The following is a 14,866-nucleotide window of genomic DNA, read 5'->3' on the forward strand; positions in this document are numbered from 1 at the left end:
TGTTATCGTTTTTCAAAACTTGCAAATAGAAGTTAAATTACATCTACATGGATTAATATACTGGTAGAAATCATTGATCAAAACACCTTTGCATGGGCAAAGGTATTCTTGAACCCAACTCAAACGAATGATAAGTTATTTTGAACTTATTTCCTAATGTGCTCATCGGTATCAAAATTGGCGAAAATGTCGTACCAATTAGCGCAAACAGAATCTACGCCCTGTACAAGTCTTTTTCTGGTGTTAAATGAAAACGTTTTAATACCGTTTAATGAGAAAATGACTAAAGTTGACACTTTCGTTTGATGGTTATATAATTCAGCAGGGTGTGTTTTAATTCGACACTGCATAAGAAGGTTAATTCGTGTCTTTTGCATGGGATCCTCTTGAATTACAATCCCCAAACTTAACTATTAAGACCATCAATTGTCTCTATCATAAACAATTATATAAGTACAATGTATAAGTTTCCGTCTGACGTAAAAGTTTAGACTGGCCTTTAATATACTTTATGACATGTTTCTAGGTTGTGAATACATAATGTAATTTTTAGAAAATCTATTTTATAAAAATTCAGGACAGAAGAGAAAATCAAATACATTAGTAACATCTGAGTTCAAGGAAAACAAAAGAGTCAGGTTTAATGCAAGTCAGCAGTTTTGCATTAACAATCACGTAGGTGGTATATTATAGTAAATTTAATATTTTCTTTCTACCAGGTGACAATTATTTGTTTCGCTTCTCTTCTCTTCCCCTTTTTATCGTCGCGATGACCATGGCGGCATTCCGATGTATTGCTGTTACTTAGATTTTCATTACATAACTTTCGTGTTGGGTTTGTAAAATAACATTCCTTATCGTTTGTTGTAAATAAATCTCTTCAATGATTACTGATAAAAAAAAATGTTTTTGTGTAGATTATTACTAAATAATATGAAAATGTTTTGTCGTTAGATATATATATATATATATATATATATATACAAGTAAAAAATCATTGACAATATATGTGCACACGTACCGAAAAATTGTGTTAACGCATGCGGAAGAATATCTCAAGAACATTTTGCTGCAATTCCCCATGCAGAGTCCCTGGTCCGTAAGGACCGAAAACTCTGCATGGAATATTGGTTTAGCGGGAAAATATGAAAGGCTACTCAAATCCAATCTGTTAGAAAAATCGATTTTTTTACAGAAGAGTGTCCACCATGCACTTTCACTGCACTATTATTAGAATAGAAGAATAGAATGATATACACATGGATGAACATTATGTATACATGTAACTGTTATATTAATATAATATAGAACAAACCAGCGTATATATTATACTGATTTGTATCGATCACTACAATATAATAGTTATTACGATGAGGTTGAATTTCCTGTCATTTATTCATCATCCACGCACTAACTTGTCCCAGAAAAAATATATATATCTCTGTACATTAACCTTAGTTTAAGGTATAGAAATGTGCTTTTTTCTGAGACAATTGCTATTGACTATCCACAAGAATTTGCGGCCATCCGATGTTCAGTACTTCAATACTTTGATTAACATTTAGATATATAACATATAATTAACTGTGATGTCACTTCAGATGTAAGAAGGCAGTTATAAAACAAACATGACATTTCTCAATACCTTCTCATTCATACAATGATCATCATTTGAAATAAATATTTTTCATTTTGAGTAAAAGTAGTTTAACTTCCTTTTAGTGAGATTTTGTACATTACTATTGTAAAGTTAGAAAATAATTTATTTAACAAGGAAAAAATAATTCATTTTATGGGAAACATCGTTTGTCCTCTTTTAACGACAAATATTACCGGACGACAAGCTAAGTAAGTGTTGAGTTTCTTTATGTTTATATTCCAATTATTTTTTAATCGACCGCGAGGACAGTTTACGAACGGCTATGACTGAAAGGGCACCGAGAATTTAAAATTTGGAAGGTAAAAAACATTTCAAGCGGACTGGGATGAAAAGACTGGAAGCCTTTATTAAGCAGGTCACTTAAAACAATGTATGGTTATAATCATAATAATGTGTACATCGTTGAAAGATATATACCTAGTAGATGTACTTTAGTCTAGCTTACCGTGATTTGGAACTAATTAAGGGGACTATTGGTACATTTGTAATTTTACAAGTCGTTCTTATTAAAATTACTATGTTTTTATAATTTTAATTACTGGTCAGTAACATTCTTTGGTAAACTTAATAGCTTGACAAGTTGCTAATATAATAAAAAAAAGAAGATGCTGAATGATTGCCAATGAGACAACTCTCCACAAGAGACCAAAATGACACAGAAATTGACAGTCACCGTACTCCCTTCAACAATGAACAAAGCCCATATCGCAAAGTCAGCTATAAAAGGCCCCGAAATGACAATGAAAATACAAACGAGAAAACTAACGGCCTTATTTATGTACAAAAAAATGAACGAAAAACAAATATCACGTTAACACAAAAACAAAGTTTACGACAACCACTGAATTACAGGCTCCTGACTTGAGGCACATACATACAGAATGTGGCGGGGTTAAACATGTTAGCCGGATCCCAACCCTCCCCCTATCCTGGGACATTGGTGTAACAGTACAACATATGAACGGATCCCAACCCTCCCCCTATCCTGGGACATTGGTGTAACAGTACAACATATGAACGGATCCAACCACTCCCCCTATCCTGGGACATTGGTGTAACAGTACAACATATGAACGAACTATATGTTAGTTTACTTAGTAAGGTACATAGAATGGTAAGAAATGCCAAGGACAGGAAATGTACTTTTTGACAAAAAAAATTCTACTAGATAAAACTAATTCTTGGATTGATGATAAATATTTATTATAAAGAATATATAATTTGTGGTGCAGACTTATCAGTTGTTGGAAAATCTGAAAACTCCACGGATATTTCAACCAGTGGCGGTTCCATAACGTTTCATAACGGTGCCCAGCTGACTGACCTAAAGGTGGGGGCCGCTCCAGTCATGCTTCAGTGATTACCATTGATATAATCAACCAATTTTTTCCTACGAAAGGGGGCCCGGGCCTAACATCCCCCTTTCCCCCTGGATCCGCCTATGTCAACTCCCAGATGGTAATTTAAGCTAAAAGATATTTCAACAATCTAAACGTATTTTTAAACGTAAAAGAAAATTGTTTTTGTTCTGGTGACATAAATAGTTTATAGCTAAATGGGGAACGTACTAAATGGTTTTCTATAGGGACACCTGAAGCCTCACATCTGTGTTTACTTAAGGGTCAGTCTGTTTTCGTTAATATTTATGATTTCACTACTTTTAAAACAAAATTGAAAACGAAATAATCGTTTATCTGACCAGACAGTATACTTCCGGTTCAAAAATAAACTCAAAGTCTTTAAAAAAACATTTTTCAAATCAAATGTTTTACCATAACGTATATTTGTCATTCGCGTCGGCGAATGACTATATAAAGATAGACAAGACTTTACTTTGAAAATATAATCTTTAAAACGTTTAAAGTGACGAATTTCTGTTTAGACGCTTGATTTTGTCTCCTGTCAGGGACGTTGAAGTGTTGGTGATAAAAACAAAAATGTTAATATGATGACAAATTGGCACAAGATAAGGAAGTGGAAACAAACTTTTGTATAAACAAGTATAATTGATAAATATAAATTATATTTTATGTGAAAAAGTATCTCATTAGTTACATTTTATTTCGAAGTTGCATGTGTTGACATTGATGTAAATATACACTTTATGTTGAGTTATGATCTATTAATAAAAGAAAAGACGGTGAAGTGTTGATGATAAAGAATACTTTATACAAAAACGGTAATATGATGACAATTTGGCATACGATATGGAAATGTAAAAAAACTTTTATATAAACAAGTTATAATTGATAAATATAAATTATATTTTATGTGAAATACTGAATCATTAGTTACGTTTTATTTCGAAGTAGCATGTGTTGACAATGATGTAAATATACACTTTACGTTGTCTCATGACCTACTAATGAAAGAAAATATGGGTATTCTGTTTCTGAGCTTCTAAAAACAAATTTGTTTTAAAATGTAAAAAATGCGTTGAATTTACGACATATTTTTATGAATAAGAATCTTTTTATCTAATCAACCTGTTTTCGCTATGAAAAGATTGTTTTTGCCAAGATTGTTCTTTCACTTTCGTGCAATTTATTTTGATTTTGAGATGGTCCCTATAAAGCTTTAATCATACCTGGGGTTTACATTTGCACAATCACGGTTGTTTTCGCCTTTTAATATTGCATTGTGGGATCGCGCACAGCTATCAATTTACCTGTTTACCGACATTAGCGTTTTAAATCGAGTGGTGTCCTTGACATCAGGTTACATGTCAAACCAACTGAAACGTATCAGTACCTCCCAATTACAAGTGCACATCCTAAACATACTTTTAGAAGTATTATTACAGGTGAAACAATTCGTCACATAAGAAACAATAGCAACGAAACTGATCTCAACAAACATCTTCTGACTTTGAAGAATAAACTTATAGATAGAGGCTATGATAAGTTGGAAACGGCAAAAAACATTAAAGATGTGAAATACAAGATTAAACGATGCAGTACTCTGTCAGATAATTTTAGACAAAGGGAAATTCCACTTACACTAGTAACTAAATATAACCCTACAGTTATAAATCTTAACAGAGCTATTAAGAAACATTGGCAAATTTTGCAAAGAGATGAATATTGTAAAACAATATTCAAACAGATGCCTATCATTGCGTATAAACGCAGTAAAAATTTAAAAGAGCACCTAGCAAAAACTAGACTTTTAAATAGGGAGACTTTTGAGAACGGACCCTTGCTAAAATAAAACTTAGCTAAAAAAATCCCGAAACATCGTTAATTAATTATATATCGATATTTCTAGTAAAAAAAAGGCAATTAGTCATTACGACTCTATAAAAACGGTGTCAAGTCTTGAGGTTTAAAAATGTATGTTGGTGATGGGAATCTTTGCATTTGTGGAAAGTTTACCCAAATGTTTGTTAATTTGATTTAAAGGTCATAGGTCAAGGTGATATGAAGGTATCAATGGTGTTTGACACACCATCTCAATTTAATACACCTACCAAATATGATAAGTCAATGTCAAAGGATAGATTTATACTCTGGACAAAGTTGTATGAGAAGAAGAAAAACTACTAAAACAGTATGACTCCCTTCATCTGAAGGGAAGACATTATAACAATGCAAAACATTGAGAAATGACAAAAAATAATAGAACAAAAATTACAAAACAATGCAATAACCATTGAAGGTCCAACATTTACTCTCAGAAAAACAAATATAACATTGGGTGGGCTGGAAGGGTAAACATGTGAAGATGACAACTTAAAAACTTTTTTAAAAAACATTTCCAAAACACATATTTTTAAAATAATTATCATTCGTTTATTCACAAAATGCCAATCGAATGACCTCAGCTTTTTTAAAAAGCTAATCTTGTTTATATATGTTAGCAACTGAACAATGATGACATTTGATAACCAAAATGCAATATTTTCCCGTGAATAATCATCAACCACAAAATATATTATGTAACCGACGTGTAAGATCCCTTTAATCAACAGTTATATCCAAAATAAGTTGTAATAATAAATATAGTAATATACTGAACAACGAGGAAAATTATAGTAATATACTGAACAACGAGGAAAATGAGAACCGAAGTCTAAAATCAAAATAAACAAGGAAATTCAAATATATATGTTTTAATATTTGTATTACTCCTCGGGGCACTTTAAAAATCACGTATTGTGTAAATGAATATTTATTTTTGAGGTAAGATGTAAATAGTGATGTATTGAAGATGTAAGTTTTACTGTTTATTTATATAAGATAATATGAATTTGATTGACAGAATATAACATCAAGGGACGACGTCATGAATGCCAAATGTACTCTTAATGAATGGAAACAACGAAAAGGGAAAGTAATAGAGTATACTATCGCACAGGAAAGTGGCCCGGATCATGAAAAGTGGTGAGTAACATTTGTATATGACAATTCATATTCATTATTTAATATATTTTCTTTACAATTCGAAATACTCGATATATATTGAAGTAATGTTTTTAATTTAGCTACGTTGCATCTAAATAAGGTTGAAAGTATTGATTGTGTTTAAGTTTTTTTTTCGTCATACCTTCTTCAATTTGATTGCTACCATCGCAGGGGCGGATCCGGGGTGTTCGGGGGATTGGAACTCCCATTTTTTTTATTTTTTTTATAGACGATCAATGCATTTAAATTTGGACATATGATTGGAACTTCTCCCCTTTATCCTAGGTTTGGAACCTCCTTTTCAAGAATTCTGGATCGACCCCTGCATTTAGACTTTATCGTTTTCTCTTGTTTCTTCAGAATAGTTTTCTAAATAATTGTTGCTTTAATCATTCCGGATCTAATTTTCAGTTTTAAGGTAAATGTATGTATTGATGGTGCACTGTGTGGGACTGGTATTGGGTCCAGAAAGAAGGAAGCACAGCAACGAGCAGCTATTTCTGCGGTTCAACAACTCGGGATTAATACAGATTTTATTGCTTTTACCAGAAACGGAGTAATTATTCTATGTTTCATTATATTGTATTTATAGTTGTTGTTTTTTTTTATTACGAATGTTTTCTAGGTATGTGTTTATGAGGCAAGTTTCAATTTGCGTAAATCTTTGCTGTCTCATTAAAGCATATAACAATTACATAATTGTGTTCATAATAAAAGGGATCATGTATGTCAAAGAAATGAATTAATTGTCAAATGTCTCAGTTTGAACAAGAGTACATAAATCAAATAATTAGTATGGTAGCCTTTTAGAGTTTTACAGAATGTATAGTTGTGTATACTTCACTTCACCTATTCCGTTTACATGTATTTTGTGTAGAAAGCTGAGGAATTCAAAAACATAAGTAGCCGTTTGTATCATTTTACAATGTTAGAACATCCCTGATCCATCCTGTCCATCTATTTAAAATACATTAGATTAAAAAAAACCGGTTGTGGCGTACAATCGCCCATCTGCTGGTTTCATTGTTGCATAAAATATTTGATCATTCTAATAAATCATATCATTTGTCAGAAAAAACAGAGTTTTGACCAGTGTGAGCTATTGAAATCTCTTTGTATCCGTCTTATGTCGTCCCTATTCGTCCGTTAACTTTATACACATTGTTCGCCCATGAAACTACTAGGCCAGTGGAACCAAACTTGTACTGAATCAGCAGTCTGGTATATTATCAAAAGAATATTGAATGAGTGCGCTCGAAACAAATATGGCCAAAAATAAAATATAAGGATAAATGCATTTCTGTATTGTCAAGTTTCTTGGAAACCGCTACAGAAAATCTCCACGTGGTCGAAATGTTCAGGATATCAAGATCTACCTGCCGTTTTAATATGACAAAAAATGATAAAGTCATTGCCTTTAAATATCATTTAAAATCTATAAAATATTCTGTTTGAAAGAGAAATTATACTAAACATTAACATCTGCAATACAAGATATACAAGTAGGTCAATAGAGCCGATTCTGTTAGCTTATTCTTATAGAAGAAATTACCCTTGAATGACGAACTTGGTCCGTGTAACACTTATCAATTCAAAGTTTTAAAAAGTTTACAAATTTTAGATTTTTGGAATTTTGATCAAAGTTTTAAAATATCAAAATTTCAAATTGGGTAAAAGTTTTGAAATTTTGAAATTTTCACCAAATAATTAATTTATTAAAATTCTAAAAATCGTTTTTAAATTTGATAGTTTAGAAATTTGATCAAACTTTAAAAATGCAAAACCTAACGTGCAATTTTGATTATTTCACTTTTTGAAATTTTGATTTTTGAATTTTTGATTAAGATATCAAAAATAGAAAAGGGGCGAAAAGAGGGATACCTGTAAACACGGCTCTGACTATAACCATTCTTAGTAAGGAATAAATAGCACGAAATACATATCAAATCATTTTTAATTACAAAATAACTGAATAATTAAAAGAAGAGGGTGGTAAAGGGTTATTTTCGTGCAATGTGTTTTGCCATTTTTATTTCACGTGCTGCCGTGAAAAACGTTCGTTATTCACCGTGTTTCGTGAAATCAGTTAAAAGATTAACGTGCAAGACGTCTTACTTGTTCGTTCATCGTGAAATGACATTGTTATTTCGCGTTCTTCCGTGCAGATACCCCCCTTTTACGCCCACCAAGGAAGAAGTCTTTTTTTTTATAAAACATATTAGACATCATATGGGATAACAGTATCCTGAAATTTTAAGGTTGTGGATCTGTTTAAAAAAAAAATTAAACCGATTTAAACCAGCATCAAATAAGTTGATATAAGTTTAGCGTTTCAGATAAATAATATAGAGCTGTTTGGTGTCTCCAGTGCCCAACATTTAGAAGTAACAGTGAAAACTGACCAACTAGCAGTAGGCCAAATAGTATTATTCGCCTTTTTGACGTTCCTGGTGAAGTTAGATCCGGACAAATCGCTTCGGTCGCATGCAACTAAAAACGTTTTGGTTTCTTTTTTATCGATTGCATGACGATAATATATTGCCTCTTATGATTGATTTCAGTTCCAAGTAATGATACGGAAGGAATACTTAATTAATGGTGTCGCAATGAACGTTGTGCTAGACGTGCCCACAGTTGGCCCCTAGACAAAAAGTGTACTGGTTTAGTGATGGTTCATTGATGGTTCATTGATGGTTCAGTGATAATGGACGTCATAGTAAACTCCGAATTATACACAAGAAACTGAAATTTAAAAAACATACAAGACTAACAAACGCCAGAGGCTCCTGACTTGGGACACGCGCAAAAAGGCGGCGGGGTTAAATATATTTTTTTTTAGATCACAACACTCCCCGTATAACTCTAGCCAATGTAGAATAAACAAATACACAGCAATACGCACATTACGCCAAGTCCTATGTCAGAATAGGAAACAAAAGAAACTAATCATTAAAGATTGCATATTTTGGCGTTAATATTGAGTCACTGATAAGGTCTTTGCATCGGAACTAAACACATTTATTCTAAAAACAGTTGTTGGCATGACACGGGTTATGTTCTTCTCATATATGTTATGATGGTATGATACTAAACCCCTAACAGGAAGGATTGTGCCTGATGTTCATATGATGAAATCATAATCTTTCAGTCAGTTTAATTGAAGTCTGGAGCTGGCATGTCAGTTAACTGTTAGTAGTCTGTTGTTATTTATGTATTATTGTCATTTTGTTTATTTTCTTTGGTTACATCTTCTGACATCAGACTCGGACTTCTCTTGAACTGAATTTTAATGTGCGTATTGTTATGCGTTTACTTTTCTACATTGGTTAGAGGTATAGGGGGAGGGTTGAGATCTCACAAACATGTTTAACCCCGCCGCATTTTTGCGCCTGTCCCAAGTCAGGAGCCTCTGGCCTTTGTTAGTCTTGTATTATTATAATTTTAGTTTCTTGTGTACAATTTGGAAATTAGTATGGCGTTCATTATCACTGGACTAGTATATATTTGTTTAGGGGCCAGCTGAGGGACGCCTCCGGGTGCGGGAATTTCTCGCTACATTGAAGACCTGTTGGTGACCCTCTGCTGTTGTTTTTTATTTGGTCGGGTTGTTGTCTCTGTGACACATTTCTCATTTCCATTCTCAATTTTAATCAAAATGACAATGATAATAAATTAACAAAGGACTACTATATATTAAGCTAGCAGTTACTGACATATGCCAGCTCCAGACCTCAATTAAACTAATTGAAAGATTATGTCTTCATCATATGAATAACAAGCACAATCCCTCCCTGTTGTATTTATTGCTAATTTTTTCCTGAACATTCACTAAATATTTGTCACTGGCAAGCAAAAATCTATAATTTAAAATAGGTTGTTTACATACAAATTACAAAGAAATTCAACTCCCTCGGGCGAAGTAGCCCTTCAAGATGGATTTTGATATGTTTAACTTCACTTTGGCCAAACACCTCTTCAATTGTTTCGATTCTTATATATACTTGACTTTCAAATATTCAGTTCCGTAGGTGAATGCTTTACTTAAAATTCAGCGTTTTACATTGTACTTGTTTTTCGAGTTCAACATTGGTGTATCGCCAAAAATGGTAAAAAAAAACATCATGCAGCTGACAGCGTGGCACTCACTCTCTTTTCGCGTCCCATTCTGACTGGACGTACCTGTTTCTTTTACTTTGCTCAAAATTGATTGTCGTACTATAACTTAAAAATGCACAAATAACAAATACGGAACAATGATATACCTTAATGCAAAAAAAATCCCTTTTCCTTTTATTTGCTATTTATAAACAGTGGTTGATTTAGGGCCCCTAACGGATCTACGTTTATCATATGGATAAATGCATATACTTTTTACAAGAATTATAGTCCAAACGTTGTATAAGGAAGCAACAATGTAGCTTCAAAAGTGGAGATGTGGTTGTTTTGTCGAAGTGAAAATAAAATCGCTAAGCGCTAACAATTTTATTTCGTTTTTCATCGCTATTAATCAAACTATTTGGTTTAAAACTTAACACTATAAGGCATGGGGAAGTTCTGGATTCTGGTCCTCTGCTTGAAGAGAATATTTTTTTCTCCATCAAATACTTAGGGGATCAGAATATTTTTATGTACCATTATTGAAGTCGACTTGGTGACTAGTTTGATATTGATAATATCCATGATCTACATTTAGAATTAACGAACCAGGTGCATTCTCTAATTTTATAACATTTGATAATTCTATCATTACTTACCTATTTAGATTGAAGCTGATCCGAAATCACAGTTAAATGAGAAATTACAGGAGCGCCATATCAGGAATAGCAAATACATTGAAATATCAAGGACAGGTCCTGCTCATGAACCAACGTTAGTATATTGATTTTGCTAAAATAGTATTCTTTTCGCCATTTTCATTTGAACATGATTTTTCTGTATTTTACATAAATAGTGATACTTTACAAGTATTTTATCGTACCATTTACTTTCTAGTTTTCAAAATTACAAATTACACCTTAGGCATAATTATTAGTATCTAATTGATCATATTGTCCGCAGCTTATATATAATACGTTCGATGCTTTAAATAAATTTGGATGACCAAACTGTAATACAGCAGCTTGATGATAATTTAACTACAAAAAACACGGTTCGTTTGTTTAGTTCTGCTTCAATGAAATTATTTTGTTTATAATAGTTTTTGTCGCTTATGGCTATTGAAATTAATTCAAACTTCTTTTTTACAATGTACCTGCAGATTTACAGTACAGCTCTTTATAACCGATACACCGTGCGCAATAGGAACGGGCAATAGCATACAGAATGCAGAACGATCCGCGGCACGACAAATATTGGAACAAATTGATGAAGGAAGACTTAGTTTTTCTGATATTTCAGATCAGGTTTGTTATGTACAAGTAAATGACAAGCTATGAAAAGATAAAGAAAACAATCGTTAAATCTACTGAACTTTTAGTTGTAGCCTTTAACGAGTTGTTCTTTTTTATTTGTATATAATTGTTTCAAGCTTTCGTAGTGCCTGTTTAATTCATTCACAACGGCTTTATAGTGTTTCACTTATTATATACAATCGTTTGTAGTTGTCCCTTGCTCCTTTTGTGGTGTTTTTTGTGTTTTTGTGTTGCTGACTTTTGTTTTGCTGACTACTTCTTGTATTCATAAAACAAAAGAAAGAAATTGGCATGTTTTTCTAGTTATGAGTAGTGATATCAACATTGTTCATGTGTTACAATTTAACTACTGGATTCCGTTGTTATATTGTCCTATTTTGAAAGCATGAAAAATTGTTTATTCCTAATATCATGAATCGAATAAAAAAGAGATGAACGATACCTTAGGAACATACAACCCCATAAGTCGAAAATAAACACCATGGCTAAAAACGAAAAGATCAACAGACAAACTTGTGGAGAGTTTTCTCATTGGCAATCAAACCACATCTTCTTTTTAGCTCACCACCTGGCCCGAAGGGCCAAGTGAGCTTTTCTCATCACTTGGCGTCCGGTGTCCGTCGTCGTGATCTATTACAAAAATCTTCTCCTCTGAAACTACTGGGCCAAATTAAACCAAACTTGGCCACAATCATCATTGGGATATCTTGTTTAAAAAATGTGTCCGGTGACCCGGCCAACAAACCAAGATGGCTGCCATGGCTAAAAATAGAACATAGGGGTAAAATGCAGTTTTTGGCTTATATCTCAAAAACCAAAGCATTTAGAGCAAATCTGACATGTGGTAAAATTGTTTATAAGGTCAAGATCTATCTGCCTTGAAATTTTCAGATGAATCGGACAACCCGTTGTTAGGTTGCTGCCCCTGAACTGGTAATTTTAAGGATTTTTTTTTTTTGTTTTTGGTTATTATCTTGAATATTATTATAGATAGAGATAAACTGTAAACAGCAATAATGTTCAGAAAAGTAAGATTTACAAATAAGTCAACATGACCAAAATGGTCAGTTGACCCCTTAAGGAGTTATTGCCCTTTATAGTCAATTTTAAACCATTTTTCGTAAATCTTAGTAATCTTTACAAAAATCTTTTCCTCTGAAACTACTGGGCCAAATTAAACCAAACTTGGCCACAATCATCATTGGGGTATATAATTTTAAAAATGTGTCCGGTGACCCGGCCAACCAACCAAGATGGCCACCATGGCTAAAAATAGAACATAAGGGAAAAATGCAGTTTTTGGCTTATATCTCAAAAACCAAAGCATTTAGAGCAAATCTGACAATGGGTAAAATTGTTTATCAGGTCCATCTGCCCTGAAATTTTGAGATGAATCGGACAACCCGTTGTTAGGTTGCTGCCCATGAATTGGTAATTTTAAGGAAATTTTGCCGTTTTTGGTTATTATCTTGAATATTATTATAGATAGAGATAAACTGTAAACAGCAATAATGTACAGCAAAGTAAGACCTAAAAATAAGTCAACATGACCAGAATGGTTCATTGACCCCCGAAGGAGTTATTGCCCTTTATAGTAAATTTTTAACAATTTTCATAAAATTTGTAATTTTTACTAACATTTTCCACTGTAACTACTGGGCCAAGTTCATTATAGATAGAGATAATTTTAAGCAGCAAGAATGTTCAGTAAAGTAAGATCTACAAACACATCACCATCACCAAAACACAATTTTGCCATGAATCGATCATCTGTGTCCTTTGTTTAATATTCACATAGACCAAGGTGAGCGACACAGGCTCTTTAGAGCCTCTAGTTTATAAACAACAGCACACAAACAATTCGTTGGTCGAAGATAAAACGGAAACGGCATGGCATGCTCCGGAAGAGTCTGCCACTATTTATTCACCAATGACACACACATGTAGTATTTAAAAGCATATCAAAATAATTTAAGAGAAATATCCGGTAAATATGCATTTTACAGTAGCTTGATGGTTAACGTCTCTGTCTAACTTCACCAATTCATAAAATGCACAGGGTGCTTATGGATTCGTTAACCTTTAAACATGATATGAAATGAAAGTTTGAAAGAAAATACAGGTTAACAGGACAAATAACAACATTTAAACATACTATAGTATACAAACAACACGCAAACTAAAGCTTTTATATCTAAGACATGACCGATGAATGTTTTTAAAGTCCTTTTTGTCTTTATGATTGCACATGTTAAAAGCGAGAATAGCAGGAAAAATAAAGTAAGCAAAGACATTTTCACATTCTTTTTTAGGATAGCAACGATGAGAACTGTCATGCCATTCCAAAAGATGCAAAGTGTATACTCAATGATTGGGTCCAGTCGAGACGGAAATCTATCTCTTATGAACAGGCTGACAAATATGGCCCGGACCATGATTTAAGGTATCATAACGCAATTCCATTCATTTTCGCTCCTTTAAATATTAATATTAACACGGTTAGACCCGCTGCATTTGTTTGCATCTGTTGTAAGTTAGGAACCTGAATGTCAGTGGTTGTCGTTTGTTGAAGTGTTTCTCATTTCTTGTTTTTATACGCCCGTCGTCTTTTAGACGGGACGTATTATGGTATACCGTTGTCCGTCCGTCCGTCCGTCCGTCGTCCACACTTCAGACAAAAACACTTTCACCAATTTCCATGAAACTTTGGTGAATTGTTTATATCTATTGACGTAAGCTCCCTTTCGTTTTTTTTAATTTCAGATTTTAAGTTTTGGATTTATGGAGTCTTTATTCATAAAAAAGGGGGGATTTTCAACACTTCGGACAATAACTCTAAAAGGCTTTCACCAATGTCCATGAAACTTTGGTGAATTGTTTATATTTATTGATGTAAGCTCCCTTTAAATTTTTATAAATTTCAGATTTTAAGTTTTGGATTTATGGGGCTTTATTCATAAAAAAAGGGGGATTTTCAACACTTCGGACAATAACTCAAAAAGGCTTTCACCAATGTCCATGAAACTTTGGTGAATTGTTTATATCTATTGATGTAAGCTCCCTTTCAATTTTTATAAATTTGAGATTTTAAGTTTTGGATTTATGGGGCTTTATTCATAAAAAAAATAGGGGTATTTTCAACACTTCGGACAATAACTCAAAAAGGCTTTCACCAATGTTCATGAAACTTTGGTGAATTGTTTATATCTATTGATGTAAGCTCCCTTTCAATTTTTATAAATTTGAGATTTTACATTTCCCTGTTATGAATTTTTATGCTTAAAAAGGGGGGGATTTTCCAATTTTGGGACAATAACTAACACTTTCACAAAATTTTATGCAACTTTGATAATTTGTTTATATCTATTGACATAAGGAGCTCTCTTTCCATT

At 32.8% G+C, this 14,866-nt stretch overlaps 1 protein-coding gene across 3 annotated transcripts in view; it reads left to right on the forward strand.

Moving 5' to 3' along the window:
- The window catches only part of LOC143071436 (double-stranded RNA-specific adenosine deaminase-like), a 46,896-nt gene that overhangs the window by 6,083 nt on the left and 25,947 nt on the right, over positions 1-14,866 (forward strand). For all 3 annotated transcript variants that reach the window (XR_012976903.1, XM_076245702.1, XM_076245703.1), the window contains exons 4-9: positions 578-675; positions 5,921-6,042; positions 6,475-6,619; positions 10,826-10,932; positions 11,321-11,465; positions 13,787-13,917. Coding sequence is in view for 2 of the 3 variants with exons in the window: in XM_076245702.1 (XP_076101817.1) it covers positions 578-675; positions 5,921-6,042; positions 6,475-6,619; positions 10,826-10,932; positions 11,321-11,465; positions 13,787-13,917 (748 nt within the window). In the remaining variant the exon portion in view is untranslated. The remainder of the gene's footprint in view (positions 1-577; positions 676-5,920; positions 6,043-6,474; positions 6,620-10,825; positions 10,933-11,320; positions 11,466-13,786; positions 13,918-14,866) is intronic.

Source organism: Mytilus galloprovincialis, chromosome 4 (genome assembly GCF_965363235.1).
Source record: "Mytilus galloprovincialis chromosome 4, xbMytGall1.hap1.1, whole genome shotgun sequence".
Classification (NCBI taxonomy): Eukaryota; Metazoa; Mollusca; class Bivalvia; order Mytilida; family Mytilidae; genus Mytilus; species Mytilus galloprovincialis.